At 38.6% G+C, this 20,171-nt stretch overlaps 1 protein-coding gene across 2 annotated transcripts in view; it reads right to left on the reverse strand.

Moving 5' to 3' along the window:
* Window positions 1-1,883: 1,883 nt before the first annotated feature.
* LOC126334760 (uncharacterized) overlaps window positions 1,884-20,171 on the reverse strand; it is a 367,149-nt gene continuing 348,861 nt past the window's right edge. For both annotated transcript variants that reach the window (XM_049997335.1, XM_049997333.1), the window contains exons 25-26: window positions 12,212-12,365; window positions 1,884-3,201 (exon numbers count right to left, since the gene is read on the reverse strand). In XM_049997335.1, the coding sequence (XP_049853292.1) occupies window positions 2,908-3,201; window positions 12,212-12,365 (448 nt within the window). In that variant the 3' untranslated portion in view covers window positions 1,884-2,907. The remainder of the gene's footprint in view (window positions 3,202-12,211; window positions 12,366-20,171) is intronic.

Raw genomic sequence — 20,171 nt, forward strand, 5'->3', positions numbered from 1 at the left:
CAGCTTTTCTGAACTCTCCCAATTTCCTAAACTTCACCATTCCTTTTCTTTCACTCTCTTTCTTTTCCTTCATCCCTTCTTTCAGGGGGAGCCACTGGCTCCAAAAGCTTGCAAAATTCAATGTGCTTGTTGTCAACTCTATATCTCCTCCATATAGTGAGTAGCAATCTATTATTTCCATAATACTGCTGTTAATCCATCCTGGATCTTCTATAGTTCAGTTACATTATATTTTTAAGGTTTCTCTGATATGAGGTCTGTTAGACAAGTATCTGTCTTCTCTCTCTCTCTCTCTCTCTCTCTCTCTCTCTCTCTCTCTCCCCCTCTCCCTCTCCCTCTGATGGATTTGAATCTAGAGCACTTGCATCAGCTGACCTTGAACATTTGTGCGCATGTGTGAATTTTTTTTTTCTGCCTGTTGATAGTGTCAGTTGCTGGCAAGCAGCAGTTGAGTGAGGTAGTGCTAGTATTGCGGTTTTCATTGCAAGAGAAATGATGATATGGCTGGAGCAGTGTTACTGCATCAAATTTTGCCAGAAACAGGGCGAATAGTCAGGTGAAAACATTCGGAGGATTCAGATTTTCGTGACGATTCTGTGGGCATACCACAGATTAAGGAGTGGTACAACCGGTTAAAAGACAGCTACATCATCATTAGAATGTGAGCTACGCTTTGGTCATCCATCAACATGCCGAAATGACTAGGTCATCGCCACAGTCCTTCATGACAATACTCAAACACATTCCTCACCCTTGATTCGGACTTCTTTGGTGAAACCCAGATTGCTGTGCTTCAACAGTCACCTTATTCTCCTGATATGACCCCCTGCAGCTTCTAGCTGATGGCCAAACTCAAGACGCCATTGAAAGGAATGCGATTTCAAACAAGAGAAGACACTATGGCAGCAACGACAGTCGAACTAAACTCAATTCCAAAAGAGTTTTTCTGCATGTTCCAATAATAGTGGCACCACTGGGAAATGTGTGTGGAGTTCCAAGGGAACTAGTTTGAGGGTGATTAGGTGTCCAACACCCCAGACAAGCCAATTGTGTCCCCCCCAGCCCAATGTCAGATTTTTTTCTAACAGACCTAGTGTGTGACAACTTGCTTCCAGTTATTTCATGGGTATAATATCCAAGTAAATAAATTTTCTTCTGTGAACAAATGCTTACATGCTTTTGCTACAACTGCTACCTTTTCTCTAAAGTGAAAGACTGCCGGTATGGTGCAGACTGGGTGATGGACAGGAATCTCTCAGCCTGGTCTGTCTTCCTTCTGCCTGTCTCAAGGTCATTTACCTCTAGTGTCACCTAGTCCTTGTGAACAGTGCTGCAAGAATGCATTCTGTTAAGAAGACTGAAGTAAACAAACTACCTACACTGGGTAATGAATGAATCTGTCATGTAAAATTCAATATTTTTTGTAACTGATTGTTTTAGTTATTTATTTGGATTTTCCGAACATGAAGGCCCAAGGGCTCCTTCCACTCATTCTACTGAGCCAAAATTTCACACAGCTTATTTTTACTTGAAGTGGAACCAAACTGGAGGATAGCTCAAAGAAAAGTAAAAAAGAGTGCCAAATAAAGAGTTACATGACTCCACAGGCAACTGCCATTCTATAATTATAAAAGAGAGAATCTCTGTTTTGTAAACATCAAAAAAAGTTTCATAGTTGCCTATTAGAGTTCAGTTGTGTCAATTGAATTCAATCACAATAATGTCATAAACAGGTGAGAATGAAATTGAATTATACATGTACGCAGCTCCATTGTATCAGGTACTGTATCAAAGCAGTCACTTCTATTGATAAAAATCCTGTTCATCTCTATTTACACGAAAAGTTTGTGTTAGAAAAGGTGCTATGAAATGAAAAGACAATGAACATGTTTTCAATTTATATACAAACAATATTTTTATACACATTATTACAATAATAAATAAACTGGCAGTCATATGTATGTATTTGCTTTACACATAGCTTACTGGCTAACACACTTTCATGCTTAACAAGAAGACACTCAGTTCTAGAAATTTACTCATTTGACAATAATAAGTTTTAAACATGATTGTATCACTTACAATATCATTCATTCACACTTAAACTTTTTTGTGTGCAGCAGGTTCCTATACATATGTGAGAATAAATTTTCTGCATTTGGAAACCCATCAGGCTGAAGGTATGAAATCATGAGGCCACTTAATTTTGTTTTTGACACTTTTGTGACCATCTTTTGACATTATTTAAACAGTGGGACATTGTTGCACAGTGTACACACAAAACTCCCAAGTTTCAACTGTAATACTTTGTTTCTTTCAGTTCCGTAGGTTATGTATAACTATTGTCAGACTGGGGAAGGGGGGGGGGGGGGTCTCTCTTATAACATTTCAGGAGTTTTCAAGTCTGTCTTTGTTCCTTGAGGAACTGGCTAGTGTTAAAAGTTTTACACATAGATCCTTAAACTGAATGGTCACATAACAAGCTTTACAATTGGCTTTGGTATCGACAAGTAATTTTAGGCCAGTATCATCTGTATCTGTGGAATAGCAAACATATCTTTCTTATCCTAATGAGAAAGAGTAGGAAAAAGTCAGTCTCTTACAGTATATGAGATGCCATTTACAATGCTTACTGTGCCTTTAACTATGTTGGAGGATGAAACAAAAACGGTTGCAATGTACATACAATATTTTGTACACACAGCATGTCATGAATGGCACTGTAATATCATTATTGTTGTTAGTTTGAACTGTTTTTGTAGTGTGAAAGAGGTTATCCTCATCACTTTCTGATTTGACAGCAACAATTGTTTCTGATATGGTGTCAGAACCTTTGTGGGAGATCATTTTCACTTTTCACTGCATCAGAAATACAAGATATCATTCTTGGATTCTGAAATACAGCACTCAGCCAACAAAACTTGATAGGTCAGGCAGTTTAAATGCTACTCCAAGAGGTGCTGGACGTGGTGATCTCGGTCGTGGCCTGGGTCTCTGCCTAGGAGGGGGCGGCAAAAGACCGATGGGTACAGAAAGTTCTCTTGCTCTCGATGGCAATGGTGCAGCAGGTGAGTCTCCATCAGGTACTTGAAGCAGGAATCCACACTGTGCTGTGCATACATCGTCACGAAACACTGCATCGCGGCCTGAGTCTCGCACAAGCTGACTGCAGTCTGATATCCTCAGCGAAGCACACTGTGCCTGAAAAATTAAAAAAATACATCTTTGATAAACTGTTGTTTTTAAAGTCAATCTTTTGACTGCTTTGATGCTGTCCATCTTTTTCTATATTGTGCCAATCTTTTCATTCTGTGTAACAATTACACCCAACATCTGTATTACATTGTCTTGTCTTGGTCTATGTTTGTTTTTCCCCCTTACTGCTTCTTCCAGAGCCAGGTTAAGTTTTCCTGGAAGCTAGAGCAGATGCCCCACTAACCTCTCTCTCCTGGTAAGCAACTTCTATTCTCACCCACTTCATTTAGAGACTTCTTCTTTTGTAGTGTATATGTCCACTTAGTTTTTAATGTTCTTCAATGGCATCACATTTGCAGTGCTTCCAGTTTCTTCTCATTTGGATTTTCAGTTAACCACACTTCCCTTTCATACCGTTTTGTGTTCCAAACATACATTTTCATGAACTTATTCTTCATTTCCACATCATATCAAAATATTGCATCAGTAGAGACTTTTATTGAAGACAGCTTTCTTTGTGTGTGTTAATCTACTTCTGATACCTTCCTTGCTACAGACATTTTGTGCAGTCCTCCTTCCAACAAGGGGATTTGTTCCCCTTCTTCCACTACTTCGTTGTTCTCCTTTCTAGTACTCTTCATCAAAAAAAAAAAAAAAAAAAAACCAGTTCCTCTAGGACTCCGTTACATCTAACCCGGAGGACTAGGTTGTCTGCAAAGTGTAACATTGCTGTATGTTCCCCTTGATTTTTATTCCTCACCTGTAAATTACTTACACTTCTTTTACCGCTTCTTCAACATACAAGTGCCAATCCTGCCTAACATCCACCTTAACATGAACTTGCCTTTCATTTTATTACATCCACTTACATTCTGTAAATGTTATAGATTATTCTTCTGTCTCTATACTATAGCCCCAATCTTCTAATGACTGTGAATGTCTTGTGCTATCTTACACTGATGAAGGCTTACTGTAGATCCACAAATGCTTAGGAAAGTATTCTGAGTTTTTTCAGTCTACTACTTGTGAGCCTATGTGATGTCAAAATTCATTTCAGGAAGGGAAGAAGTCGCAGAGAAGCAAACTGATTCTTCCTCCAACCTATTCTTCAGTTTATTAACATATTCAGCTATTTAAAAATGTGACTTAGCAAACTAGCTGTCACATTCATCTGCACATAGAGTTTTGACACAAACTGGTTCCTATAGTTCCCATATAGTTCAACATCTTTGAAGAATATCATACAATCCTGCTGGCTTGTCTGAGCCCAGAACATTCAAATTCTGTTTGTGTTATTGGATCATGTGTTCCATATCAACTTCATCTTCTTCTATCTTTGGGACAGATCCTTTCCATAATAAGACTTCAAGGTACTCTGCCCCCTGACTGCCTTTTCTTCTGCATTAAGTAGTTTTACATCTGCACTTCCTAAGTTAACACTTTTGCACTTTACCTCTAAGACGTTACGCTAAACCATCCTTTACATCACATCAGTTTTTCGTAAAAGTGGCCTTTCTCTGTATCTTTGCAAGCTTCTCTCACCTTTCTGGTTACTCTCAATGTCTTTGCAAGTTTCTCTAACATTTCTGTTTACTTTACTTCCCAAGCAACCTATAGTACTGTATTCTCACTTCATTTATAAGATACTTATAGTTCCTTCCTTTGCTCATAAGGTCGAGTATTTTTTGAGACACGCATGGCGACTTCTTTCTTTTTCTATACCCGCAGTTTTCCGCCATCATATTACAGTCCTTTTCTACTGAATCGCTCTTGACACTTTTACTCGGGCCTTCAGTCATAGTCTCTGAGAAACACCACTTCATATTGCTATGTCCTATATTTTCAGTATTTAGTTTCATTTTTTTTCTTCTCACCTTGAACTTCACCCTTTTGTTGATAACTACTAGTTTATGGCCTGAGTCTATTTAATACGTAGCTACGGTTTTCTGACCAGGATTTGATTTTTAAATCTTTCTGTGACTATGTAATCCAGTTAATATTTCCCAGTGCATCCTGATCTTTTCCAAGAATACCTACTCCAGTGATTTTGGAAGGTGTCCACCACATACACTTGAAACCTATAGAACAACACTAATGGTGTCTCTCCCCTCTCAACACTTTCCGTCACTACATATTCTCCAATACCTTCCCTTTCCATCACCTCACGCAGAATAACATTGCAATCGCCCATGGCTACCAATTTGCATCTCACTTCAAATATTTTTCCAATTCTTCTATTTTCTTGCGTATTTCATCATCATGTGATTGTGATGTGTGCATGTAAACCTGTACGACAGGTGTTAGTGTTTGCTTAGTTTCAATCCTTAATAATAATAATAATAACAATAATAATTCAGTCATTGTACTGACCATAGTAACTTACCACATTTTCTATATTTCTGCTCATCATTACACCATTCACCGTTCACTGATGCTCTTGTTATTAACCTATAATCATCTGACCAGAAAATTCTGTTCTTTCCACTTCACTTCATAAATTTTTCCCAATTATAACTTCAGCCTTGTCATTTCCCTTTTCAGGCTATCCAGTTTCCCAGCAACATTCAGACTTCTAACATATCATACAATGATTGGTAGAATGTTGGCTTATTCATCATCCTGCTGACAACAGCGTCAAGGAAAGTCCCTACCCAGAGATCTAAATTGGGAACTGATTTACTTCCAAAATTCTACTGAACGAAGTGGCCATCATACAATTACTTTTGGAAGACTACATGAGTTGTTGTATGTTTTACATATCTTCAATGCAGTGGTTTCCATTGCATTCTGTATACTTATGCTGTTAACCATTGTTGATTCTTCCACCTTCAATGGCCTTTTCACACCCCAAAGGCAAGAGGGTGCCGTGTATCTCTATCCACTCATCAGTCCCCTTTTTGATAATTCCAGTGGCAGTATGAGGGTGACATCTTGTACCAGAAGTTTTTAGTTGCCTTAGCTGAGAATTTTTATTCAAAACGTATGCAAAAAATATAGGTAGGAACTTCAGAAAATAAGCTAAGAGTATTTCACAACAAGATTTGCATGATGTCAGAAGAGTAAAATTTTCTGGGTTTCCTGTAGAGAGCTCTTCTACACTATGGACAAGAGGTGCGTCACAGTGTATCTGGAACTGTTACCCGAAGTTGAAGAACATGAGACAGTATGAATCATGTATGCAAACCACAGATACACTGTGAAATTCTGGTGGTACATGGACCAAATTTAATGTCTCCAGTCATTGTGAAATGGTGCCCACAATTTGAAAAAGGCTACCCAGGTGTGGGTGATGCTGATTGGGAAAGAAAGCCTTTGACAGTGACCACAGATGACAATGTCTAGGCAATCATGAAGCTGAAAGGACACCTAGGTGGAAAGCGATTTTCCAGTACTTCAGACGTTCATACAGCAGTTCTCAAAGACCCCCCATGACCAAGTATCAGATTGGTAGAACATTCTGACTATTGCTTACTGACACATTGACCATGTTAAAAAATAGTGTCATATATCTGTCTCGTTGAAGTATAATGCAGCATTCAATAAAAGTTACTTGTCTCACCTCAACACTGTGTAACTTACTTTATGCAATATCTTGTAATACAGTAATAAACCACGAAAGCTGTACTTACTAAGGACAAAAGAATCTCCAAATTCATATTGCATTGAGGAACACCCAGCTCTTGAGCATGAGTGCCTTCTTTCGGCAGTCTCCCAACTTTAGCAAGAGCTAAGCAATCTTTCACATTCTACTTGCTCTACACATTTTGCTATCTGAAGTGACCATTGAAATGATCATCTATGCCAAGTGTAAACCGTGATCTGTGAGAGTAGCATTGACTCTTAGTTACTCCTTGGTTTATGCATTATTTTTGTCTATTCTATGATTGTGCAACTGAAACTGGTATTATGAAATGAAAAGTAATTTGAATTTGCTCTTATGATTTATTCCGTTCATTTTTCCTATATCTTGTCTTAAAAGTGCCAGAATTATTTTAAAGTTGTTAATGCCATTTTTTTGTGACACATTTAGTTCACCACTAACGTAGTAATGGGGGTATCACTCCATGGAAAATCCATGAAGGAATAATGACAATATTATAAGGATACTGACTGCTACTCCCTATACATACAGTGGAGACGTTAAGTTGCAGACAGGCTCAACAAAGAGACTACTAAACAGGTAAACTCGCAGCCAGAAAGCCATAAGCCATCTTCTGCCTCAGAGGCCAGAGGTTGTGTGTGTGTGTGTGTGTGTGTGTGTGTGTGTGTGTGTTTAGTTCAGAAGAAGGCCTTCTGGCTGAAAGCTTGCCTGTTTAATACTTTTGTTGTGCCTGTCTGCAAATCAGTATCTCTGCTAGATGGCTAGATGGTGAGTAGCAATTTATATCCTTTTCATAAGATTGTCAATGTTTCATTCTGGGAGCTTAAATTGCAGATAATGATCAAAATTATGTGTAATGTTTATTGCTGGTATCAAAAATTACATCTTCTTTTATCCAGTTTTTAAGCAAAAAAAAAGTCTTCTTTGATGACTTTTAATAAATCCATTATACAGATATTCAAACAATTTGAAGATAAGAAGCAGAATGTATGGCTAAAATTTATTATCAAGGAAACATTTGTAGCAAAAAAATTGATTATTAAGAAAACTGTTAATATTTTGCTGCCTAAAAATCTTCATGGAGTTCTGGATTAGCATAAATACCCAGTTTCAATTTGTATTATACCTCAAAATTTTACACATCATCATGGGGGGGGGGAACCAGTACTGGTGTGGTGAAATAAAGGTCCTTCCTTCGTGTCTAGTGACTTTCATCTAGCCATTGCTGGGGGAGGGGAACTGGTATGGTATGGTATGGTATGCTATGCTATGTTATGTTATGTTATGTTATGTTATGGTATGTCATGTCTCCTATTCTGGAGAAAACCAACCTACCCGTATATAGGCTATTATTATGATGGGATTGTAACTACCAAGCATTTTAAGGTAACTGCCAGTGCTCCCCCCTGGGACAAATCTGTGTTTCCATTCTGTCTGCGGCTTGTGTAACCACTTGGTCAAATGTGAAATGTTACAAAGTGATTGTGAATCATGTTTTAAAGGTGAGATGTGAGCAACGGTCCAGAGTTTACCTAGGTGGGTGTGGAAAACTGCCTAAAAACACATCCGGGCATGCAGGCACACTGGGCCCCATTGTTAAACCACAAGGTATTTTTTTGGTATAGGGACAGCATGCCTCTCTCTGTCCCTGACTAAGTGATGTGAAAGAAAGGTATGACATTCATATCATGGACAAAAAATAAGAAAGATGAGAAATTAGTAGGAATATTAAATAAATTTTTCCACATATATTTTTATGACATTTATATAATGGTCCTTACTAATAAACTATTATTTATATTCAAAACTATAGAAGGCAACTCACTCCTGCTCCATTGTGATATTACCTCTTCACTTCTGCCTATAATTCAGTAACTTGATATCAAATAATGCCTTACAAAAATTTTGGTATTTTTCACAACCTGACCTGTGGAATGAAATATTACTTAAATTTATACATGTTTTTCTCTGCATGTAACCACTGTACAAAAAATCTCCAGTGTAAAAAAATCCTGATTAGAAACCAGTGGTAGTGTAAGCACTTTGGAAGTGCTGCATCATACAACCTCCTAATATTATTGGTAACATTGAATTTGGGGTGCACTGTGGGAAATTTCTTATTTTAAAATAACATAAAACAAAGTATTGTAGATACCAGTTGCATTCTGTTTTCCTTATATACAGGTGCATTTAAAGTTTTATTTATTAGGTTTTGATAATGATATCTTCAAAGTGGCCTCTGTCCTCTTCAATGCATTTGGGGAATCGAAATCTGAAGTTTCAGTCCACTTTGTCCAGCATGTCTGTCTCTGCTAGCAATAGCAGCACAGATACTGTTCTGCACCTCACCATGGTCTGTGGACGATTGGTATACACCAAATATTTTAAAAAGCTCAATAAGAAAAACTTGCATGGGGCTAAATCTGGCAAGAGTGCTGGCCACTGAAGATAGTCCTCAAAAATATGAAACAGTTGGGGAAGTGTTTGCCCAAATGTGGCACTGATGTTCATGCTCTGTGAGCCAGGTGACACTGTCTTGTTGGAAGCACACATCCTTCGCATCCATTTCTTCAAGTTTGAGAAGAAAAAACTCCTCAATCGACTGGAAATAACACTCACAAGTGGCCGTAACTATCTTATTGTTGCCTCTGATAAACAAGGGCCAGTTTGTTGGACAATTTGGGGCAGGGAACCAAACAGCAAGGTCAGCCGTCTCATCGGAGTAGGGAAGGAAGTTAGTGTGCCCTTTAAAAGGAACCATCTCGGCATTTGCCTGAAGCAATTTAGGGAAATCACAGGAAACCTAAGTCAGGATGGCCGGATGTAGGTTTCAACCTTCAACTTTCCAATGCACACCAGTTATTCTGTAAATAGGTGCTACTCTTGAAGCTCCTCTCACATGTTTTGTTTATTTACACATCCAGACATATCAAAATATCCATTTTCACTGAAGATAACGAGGATGTCATGAGGCAGGTTTTCGATCAAGTCCTCACATGCATTTTTTTCTCTCTGTTTGGTTCTCTTTTTTTCAGTTCTTTTATTTTTTAAAAAGCTATGGCCTTGCAGCCCCAAGAAATAAGTTCTGTGACTGTAAGCGACTTCAACAGCTTAAGTTTTCACAGTTGTCCCTCTGTGAGAAAGTTGAAATTAAGAAAATGAGGTCATCAACACCTAATATTCTAATATCTGAAGCAGTCATAGACAGCAATAAGAAACACATTCATAGCTTTGATTCTGAATGGTTTGAATGGAAAAGTTGGTTTCATAACTGTGAAGTAAAAAACGCTTTGTTTTGCTTTATGTATTAGCTGCTTGTAGGTGATGTAACATAGACGAAATATGGTTTTAGAAATATAAAGAAAATGAAAGAAAACTCCAAAAAGTATGAGAAGTCAAAGAAGCATGTTGATAATGTAGTTTCACAGTCACTTTTTGGATCTATTAGCATTAAGATGAAATGTACTGAAGCCTACAGACTTAGTCAATGAAAATAATATTAAGTTAAAAGGAAGGTCAGCATTGGCCGTAATATTGATAGCAGAATCGATTTTCGATCACATAGTGATCGTCTTCAGTGCTGTACAAATTAAACTCAGACACTGGTATCAAGTTATCAGTAACCAAAACTGATCTAAATTGTTCAGCAAGAAATGCTTCACTGGTTTTAAGAATGAACATCCTACACAAGAGATAGTACTGTCTACTGAAGCATATTCCATTACTCACAAAGAAAAGCTTGGAATGGAACAATAAGTGTGATATTCAGTCATATTCAAAATTAACTGAGTTGCTGAAATTTATCTTGGAAAAAAAACTCTGGACAATGTTTTGATGGAATTATGAGCATTAGAGGCAGAATGCTGCTTTTCAACACTGAAAAGAATAAAAACTTCTAAAAAAACCCTATGAATTTGGAAAGACTAAATATGCTCACAATGCTGTAAATGGAGACAAATTCCCACAAATGTCATCCCGAGATCAAGGAGAAAATTACTGATTTTTTGTTCAATTTGAAACAAGAAGGATGGATTATCTTTTTAAATGTATAGATCAAGCTTTAACTGTAAAAAATTAGGTTAAAGAAAGTACAAAATATTTTACTTTGTTCTTTTAGGATGCCTGCCTCTGTGCAAGACCCACATGTAGCGGGACCTGGGTTTAGTTCCTGGTTCTGCCAGGTTGTTTCTGAATAAATTTTCTTTTTATATGTGTTTTTTTCACACAATTTTAAAACAAAGGCTAAAAATTTTATAGAGCGCGAGCCCACAAATTTCAGTTTTGAGCCAGAACCGCTGAAAACCCTACAATAAAGAAACATTAACATTTACTTTACAAGCCTTTTGACAACCAATATCTACAGTCAGGTGATAGAGAAATTGTTTGCCATATAATGGACATGATGTGTGTAATTTCAGTTATGGTTTGTGTAATGTATAAGTGCCTCTAGACAGAAAGAGATCCATGAGGAGGGACATATCACAAACTCTATGGTGTACTGGTGTATGCTACGATGTCTGATTCTGAATAACTGTTATATTCTTGCAGTTTTATGTTTCTAAAAATTCCCATGTATACTGCATGTATTACTCACAGGACCCAGTTTCTTCCAGCGTAGACACACAAGTTGTAATGGCTTTATCCCGGCTATTATACAATGCAATGATTTGGCCAATAAGGAAAACCAGTCATAGGTTGATAATTACCTTTAAATTTCAGAAGATATCACAGCAATAAATATTTATGAAGCAAGATAATATGATTTTCCTCAGAATCCAAGAGTTTACCAAAATAGGCAAAATGGCATGCAAAATGAGTGCATTGGATAAATATGAATTTTGAACTTATTTCAGACACAGTATGCTCCCATTAGTTTGTGTTCATTACTCTGACATTCTCCAGCAGAGAGATACTGCTGATTGTAAAAGAACACTGTGTATTATAATTTCCAGTAGTCCAAACCACACAAATAGTTCCATCTACTTGTCTCCTATATTCAAAGCAGTGCACTGATGTACAATCTGATTAAAATTACTTGTTAGATGACACTTCACACCTTGGAGAATAGTTCCTCTGATCTGAGCTTTCAGTTTTACATGCAAACTGTCCACTGTGGCTATGACCACACCAAGGTCTCACTTTAGCTACAGTTTTTGAGTAGAGCATTGCATGCTTATAATTCATTAACAGGCAATGCTGGCAATCTATTTGACTGTCACCGGGCAAATTCACTTTCACCTTACAGTCACATCACGCAAGCTGTTATCCAAACATCATCTAATGTGCAGCTGACAGCAGATGAGGCCATAGAATCCCATGACAAACATCAAATGGTAAATCACAAGTAGTTTTAATCAGAGTATAGACATACAATTCCCTTGACCGAGCTACATGAAAGTGACAGAAAATACTTACACCTTCCGATGTGCAGATGCAGCTTGTGCAAGGCGAAGGGAAAATTGTTTCTCCAAGAGCAAATGTGCGTCCACCCATCTGACAGCCATGACGTGTCTCTCTCCAGGCATTAAAATCTATGGCTGGTAGTGAATGGCATGGTACTCGGGGATTCCTGCAAGGTTATGAAACAATACTACTAATTACACACTGTTAAAAATTCATAGTTGACCTGAGCAGTGGTCAAGAAAGAAATATTTCAACTTTACTTTAAATGAATTTAATGTTAATGTATGTTTTAAGTAGAAGGCACATTATTGTGTAATGTAACTTCAGTATGATATACTCCTCTTTTGCGTAATTTTCTATTTACTATGTTTATGTACAGATTCAGCTTCTGCCTAGTTTCATACACAGAACAGCGACCATACTGGTACACCTGCCTAATATCATGAAGCCCCCCCCCCCCTCTCGAGAATGCAGAAGTGCTGCAACACAATGTGGGATGGACTTGCCTAATGTCTGAAGTAGTGCTGGAGGGAATTGACACCATGAATCCCACAGGGCTGTCCATAAATCCGTAAGAGTATGAGGTGATGGAGATCTCTTCTGAACAGCAATTTGCAAGGCATCCCAGGCATGCTCAACTCAATAATGTTAATGTCTGGAGAGACTGGTGGCCAGTGGACATGTTTAAACTCAGAAGAGTGTTCCTGGAGCCACTCTGTAGCAATTCTGGACCTGTGGAGTGTCGCATTGTCCTGATGGAATTGCTCAACTCCATCAGAATGCATAATGGACATGAATGGATGCTGGTGATCAGAAAGGATGCTTACATACATTTCACTTGTCAAAGTCGTATCTAGAAGTATCAAGGGTCCCACATCACTCGAACTGCACATGCCCCACACCATTACGATAGGTGCACATTGAAATGGTATAGCACGGCCCAGCACAGCGCCATTTTTTGCAACTTCACAGTTTCAAATAGAACCAGCAAATTGGGACGCGACTGGGATGTGACATGCACCAGATCGCATGTCGTCATGGTTGTGGCACAGTTTCTCACACCACAGGTCACATGAGCACTGCAGGAGGGATGAGGTGGGGAGCGGGAAGGCAGTCCTGCCATATGCACACTTTGACATGGCACATATGGATAGTGGAAGTATTGCCCATTTGAAAAATACTGCCTTACAGTATACTGAATTTTATTGTCACTGAGTAGAGTTTCGTTTTTCTCTGTTTAAGCACTCCATCTCTTTTTGTTAGTACATAACAGTTTACAGTTACATATACCTGCACACTTTTTTGTTTTGTTTATTCTTTTGTCAAGAAAAATGCACAGTTCAATAAATGGGGAGCCATTAGCCACTGAGGTTGCATCTTCTGCCTCCATTATGTCTTCAGATCATAATAAGGGATGGACTATTCATCGTGAGGTAGTGAATAAGTAAGGAATATTATAAAATCATGTGACTTAGAAGCAAGGCAGGAAACTAAAATAAGGTTATGTGTTTGCTGTTTGTTATGTTGATCTATCTCTACAATGTGTTACAAAAGGTCGAAAAGGTGTCGTTCCCACAGGTATGACCCCTTTGTACTCCTGGTAAAAAGCATATGAGATACGAAGTACATAAGTTTCACTATCATCATTTGGATATGGATAAAATAAGAGACATTATACTATGAACATGTTGACATCACAGACAAGAAGCCCTCATGAATAACAATGTTTTAATCAGCACACCATGATGAGAAAAAGCATTTCAGTGGTTGCATACACACTATCGGCATTAATAAACTAATTATGCAACAGGCTACACAAATGCAGTAGTAGTTGGTATTATTCCGAAAGTATGGATATCCTGTAAGAGGATGGTGATTTGATATATTTAATTTGTTGAAATGTATTGCTGACAACGGCAGATCTAATTTCATGACAATGTTTTTTGAATGGCATGAACTCTTCCTCTCACAAAGCACACTTGGCTAGCTTCCGCATTACTTTCACGAGCATTATTCTCAGCTGCTGATGATACACTGGTGGTGGTGGTTAGGGTTTAACGTCCCATCGACAACGAGGTCATTAGAGACGGAGTGCAAGCTCGAGTTAGGGAAGGATTGGGAAGGAAATCAGCCGTGCCCTTTCAAAGGAACCATCCCGGCATTTGCCTGAAACGATTTAGGGAAATCACGGAAAAACTAAATCAGGATGGCCGGAGACGGGATTGAACCGTCGTCCTCCCAAATGATGGTTCAATCCCGTCTCCGGCCATCCTGATTTAGGTTTCCCGTGATTTCCCTAAATCAATTCAGGCAAATGCCGGAATGATCATTGTGTTGTGCCACATATCAGTTGTTAACTTTTCACAATAACAACTATTTTATTCGCAAAACACACATTGTCTGTTTGGCCAGACATAGATGAGTAACCAGCATTTCGAATGTGCATGTCATTCCGAATGAAGGGTATGCTCGTCATTATTTTAATACTGCTCAGATAAAAAAAAGAAATAAAATCCTTTGGTAAGTTTATATTCCAGTCGCTCAGTGTTAAAAATACGATGGGGTATGGGATTCAACCAGAATTCCAACAGAATTGGCGATTTATTACTGTGTGAAGTGTTAACATTTTCTCATCCGAAGAAGCATCACCATTTATGAGCAACGGTCACATTTCTCTTGCTGACAGGTTTAATTGTACTTCTATTGCTAAAATTCAGTATAATTTGCACAAACTCATTTTTGAAGCAGCCATTGTGTCAGAATTCAATTCCGAAACAGAGTGTCTCACTAAACAAGTAATTGGCGACCAGAGAGCTCAACAGTTTACGAAAAACCGCACTGTGTCGGATTGTGGTAACATAAGAGAAGAAGAAGAAGAGTTCGGCAGCGCCCTTAGTGTTTTTCGAGACCGGGACCGGGTTTCACACGTGTTATCCATTCATTCATTACAAGATCTACATGACGTAAGAGTCACACTTGACACTTCGTAGCTCCTGTTTCACTAGCTTTCGATACCTCTTAAAGAATTACAGTCACTGGAATGAAAAAAATAAAATAGAAAGTACAAAGTCTGATATATCATCATAGATAAGAAAGTTCAGTGTGTTTATGAAGTGGCAAAGTACTTTTCTTGTTGTGTGACATCATTCACCAAAATCTCTTTTTGAGCTGTTTAGGAGATATGAGGGATGTTGTAAATATTTCATTCTCGCTGGTGTGAGATCGGGAGTGAATGCACTACATAGGATCCATTTTCTCAAGACCGGAGACAAAGACCTCCTCCCAAGTCTAAACAAAAATTCAATAAGTTAGTTAAATTTCATACATAAATTTCATATGGTGTAATACACACCAAATGCAAAATCATAGTGACCCCTAATTTTCATTGCGAACTTTTTGAATGTTGCATGGTGTCTTACTAAAATGTGTATATCACAATAAGTATGGCCATTAGTGAGATGATGGGAACTTCACCACGGGGCTGACATATAACACTACAAGTAAGGCAAAAATCCAACGTTTTCAATGAATAGTTCCTGTAAAATCGTTTGAGAAAGATTAAAGGGTGCGAAGCATATGTACACGTCGCAATATGTGCAGGACCAGCGCGACATGTGCAGAATGTGCGTGTCACGCTGTCGTGTCATGTCACATTATATCACACGTGCTACCCACATATCAATTTGCACTTCGCATTACAGAGCCTTCACTACCTTGAACAGTCCCCTGCTGACATACAGGAGCCATGGATTCATGAGACTGTCTCCATACCTGTACTCATCTGTCCATTCATACAATTTGAAACGAGACTAATCTGACCAGGCAACATGTTTCCAGTCAGCAACAGTCCAATGTTGGTGTTGAAGGGCCCAGACAAGGCCTGTGTTGTGCAGTCATCAAGGCTATACGCGTGGGAAATGGGCTCCAAAAGCCCATATCAAAGATGTTTCATTGAATGGTTCACATTCTGAGACTTTTTGATGGCCGTGCATTGAAATCTACAGCAATCTGTGGAAAGGTTGCATTCGTGTCATGTTGAATGATTCTCTTCAGTTGTTGTTGGTCCTGTTCTTGCAGGATCTTTTTCCAGCTGCAGCGATGTCGAAGATTTGATGTTTTACGGGGTTCCTGGTATTCGTGGTGCACTCGTTAAATGGTCATACAGGAAAATCCCCACTTCATCGCACCTCAGAGACACTGCGTCCCATCACTCATGGGCCAACTATAACACCACGTTCAAACTCACTTAAATCTACTATTGTAGCAGCAGTAACCGATCTAACAACAGCACAAGACACTTGTTGTCTTAAATAGGTGTTGCTGACTGCAGCACCATATTCTGTCTGTTTAATATCTCTATATTTGAATACGCGTGCCTTTACTAGTTTCTTTGATGATTCAGTAATGAATGTAAGTCATAGTTATGTTTAAATATCTTTTTGTTTTTCCAAGATGCTCCCTGCTGTACAAGTAGTACTTCTAATATGAACTATGTAAAGGCAATATTTTCAGGCTTTTAAAAACTTCTACAGGAATCCTTGTAGTTTGCCTGGTTTATCGCTCTGATAATCATTTTCCGTATTTTATCTATTTATTTTTTAGATGTGGCACTCCCACCCCCCCTCCCCCAAAAAAAAGATTCTGTACATTAATAGCTACTGTATACTGCTATGGCACATAGTCACCACTGACAAGCAGATTGTATTTTGAATAAGAATTTTAACAGCAAATGTAAATGGACAGTTGAACCTCGCATAGCAAGCATAATTCGTTCCAGAATTGTACTCATACTGTGAAATACTCATTAAGCAAAACAATTTATCCCGTATAAATTAATATAAAATATGATGATGCATTTCGTGCAGAAAAAGTACTAATACTTTTATCTCATTTATGACATATATTCAAAGAAAATTATACATAGAGTATTATGTACTTTATTACTCATGATATATAACTAATTCTTTCTTACTAGGAAGCTATCCGTAGTCAGAAGCTTCTTCCGATGCTTCAACACTTGGCAAAAATGTGATCCAGCATTATCGTCAAAAACATTTGTAGCATGCATAGCCACTGCTTTATTGCAGTGATGATTTTCAATGTACGATGCAACTGGTTCCCATGCGTTCAGCATTTCTCTTATTGCACCATAAAATTGCTGCTTTGCTGTTACCACCACCACCACCACCACCACCACCACCTCCTCCTCCTCCTCCCCCTCCTCCTCCTCCCCCTCCTCCTCCTCCCCCTCCCCTCCTCTGAAGAACTCCTCTCCACAACTTCCTGCTATGAAACACACTACAAAGCCACAAGTTCTTCGTTGGTCACTTCTTGGCTGCGACCTTTCACAAGCTCATCGATATCATTGTTATCCACTTCTAGTCCCACACTTGTGGCCAAAGACGCAATCTCGTTGACTACAGGCTCTGCAGATACTGATTCAAAAGCCTCAGAGTCACATTCAAAAATGCACTCTGGCCAAAGCTTCACCCATGCAGAAATGGGAGTTCTCTTGATAACCCCTTCCCAAGCCTTTTTGAACACTTGATGCAGGCAACAATATTGAAATGATATTTCCAAAACACTCTGAGAATGAGATTGGTACATTCAATTAACTCAAAGCAATGCTCGAAGAGTGCTTTAGAGTAGTGCTTCTTAAAGTTAGAAATAATCTGCTGGTCCATAGGCTGGAGCAACAGAATAGTGCTGGGAGGCAGAAATTGGATCTTGATGAATTGAAATTCTTCAAGGAGGAGATCTTGTAGGCCTGAAGAATGGGCATGAGTGTTGTCCATAACAAGCAAGACATGAAGTGGCAGATTTATCTTGAGCAAATATTTTTGCACCGAAGGACCGAACACTTTATTGATCCAATTATAGAAAAGGTCACGTTCGCCCAAGCCTTGTTGCTGGACCTCCACATCACATTGAACCTGCGCTTCTGGAATTTGCTCTTCTTGATGGCTCTTGGAGAGTTTCTGAATGGTAAACAAGCAGTGGTTTAATTTTCAAATCGCCACTTCCATTGGTAGAGAATATCAATGTGAGACTGTCTTTCATTGGTTTGTGGCCAGGCAATGCATTCTCTGCTGGTATGAAGGTACGCTTTGGAACCTATTTTACAGAACAGACCTGCCTCATCACAATTAAAAACCTGTCGGGGCAGATGACCCTCAGATTCTAAGAGCATCTTGAAGTTGCTGATGAAGTTCTCAGCTATTTTTCTGCTTCACCATGCCTCACTTTGCCGCAGTTGTCAGTTCTTCTCTTAAACTTTTTGAACCACCCATGGCTTCTCGCTCATGATTCTTGCATTTTTCTTAACAAGATCGCAAAAATCATTCTCACTTGCCTACAAATGGTGTTCTCATTAATAGTGTTGCCTTGCAATTGCTTTTTATTTATTCATATACAGAGTAATCTTTTGAGGTCATCCAGAATATGAAACTGGGGTTTAGATACTCCTGTCACTCCCTTTGAAGAATCTATCTCCTTAATCTTGTCCTTGTTCTTGAGGATAGTGCAAATAGTTGATGTAGACCGATTGTGGGAGATAAATCAGCAACGTTCACACCACATTCGCATTTTTCAATGATATTACATTTCATTTCTAAGAACATTTTCTTTCTCTTATGGTCATTTTGTTACCGCTTTATCTTTGGGGACATTTCTATGAAGGCTATTAAACTTTGCACAGAAAAAACACTGTGTGAACACAATTTTAGAAAAATGTGTGATGACAAGCTGCACTAAGATGGTACAGAGTGATAAACCCACACTGTAGTATGTACTAAAGACATTGTTCATATGCTACTGCCTACAATGAAAGGTGTTTATATTGTTGAATGCGTTGCATGCTGCAACCGATTGGCTGGTGATGTCACAGTAAATAATTGTCACTCGTTATACAAAACCGCTTGTTAAGCGATTCATTGTTTTACAAATTGTTTTGCTTCTTATGCAAATTGCGAGTTGTGAGAGGTTCTCACATCATGAGGTTCCAATATATTTAGAATGTTAATGATGCATCTCTCGCTTCAAATCCTCTTGAACGTATATCCCTAAAAATGTTGTATGACCCATATTCGAGACATTTTTCCCTTCAATGATAAAAACAGGGTTAGCAGGATGGAGGTTTTGTTTGGTGTGAGAGTTAACTGCTAAAGCTTTTTCAAAATTTATAATGAGCCTGTTGGTCCTGAACAGTGGCATTACTTTGTATTACCGACACTGCTGTTTCATTAGAATATTAGTGTCTTCTGTGAAGAGTACTGTCATTCTGTCTTTTGTTTAATCAGTCAAGTAATTTTCTAACAGCAGAAATGGGACAGGTCTCAGAATTGATCATTGTCAGATTCAGTACCTGATTTACAGCTCATTACTGTTAAAATTAGAAATTCTAACTGCATGAACCCTCATTTTCCTAGCTGTTTGTGGAACTGAAATGGCTCATGATTTGTGTAACAAATAATCCTCCCATACATTGATTGCATCTACCACCCAAACACCAAAGATAGAAATGGTCTGATGAAGGAGTAACAGATGTATTGGATGGTTATAATCAAACTTTCCCTATTTAACACATTAAAACACAGAAACTAATTGTCATACAAAGGTATGCTGGCTACCTCTCTAGATATGCTCCACTTGACAGCAGCACATGTGTGAATGCTGCCCTGATAAACCCTGTCCTTCAGGTAGCCCCACAACCAGAAATCACCGGGAGTGAGATCAGGTGATTGTACCAGCCAAGCATTTGGAAATGATTGGCTGATAATTTAATTGTTTCCAAATGTGTTTTGGGAAAGCAGGTGGACTTGACGAGTGATGTGTGGTGGGCCCCATCTTGCCAAAAAAACTGTTGAGTTAAATGCCTCTCTCTCCCCTGTAGGGCAGGTATGACATGCTGGCAAAGCATATTGCACTAATGTTGGCCAATCACACTGCACATCTTTGGTCCATGACCGCCAAT

This window comes from Schistocerca gregaria, chromosome 2 (genome assembly GCF_023897955.1).
Source record: "Schistocerca gregaria isolate iqSchGreg1 chromosome 2, iqSchGreg1.2, whole genome shotgun sequence".
Lineage (NCBI taxonomy): Eukaryota > Metazoa > Arthropoda > Insecta > Orthoptera > Acrididae > Schistocerca > Schistocerca gregaria.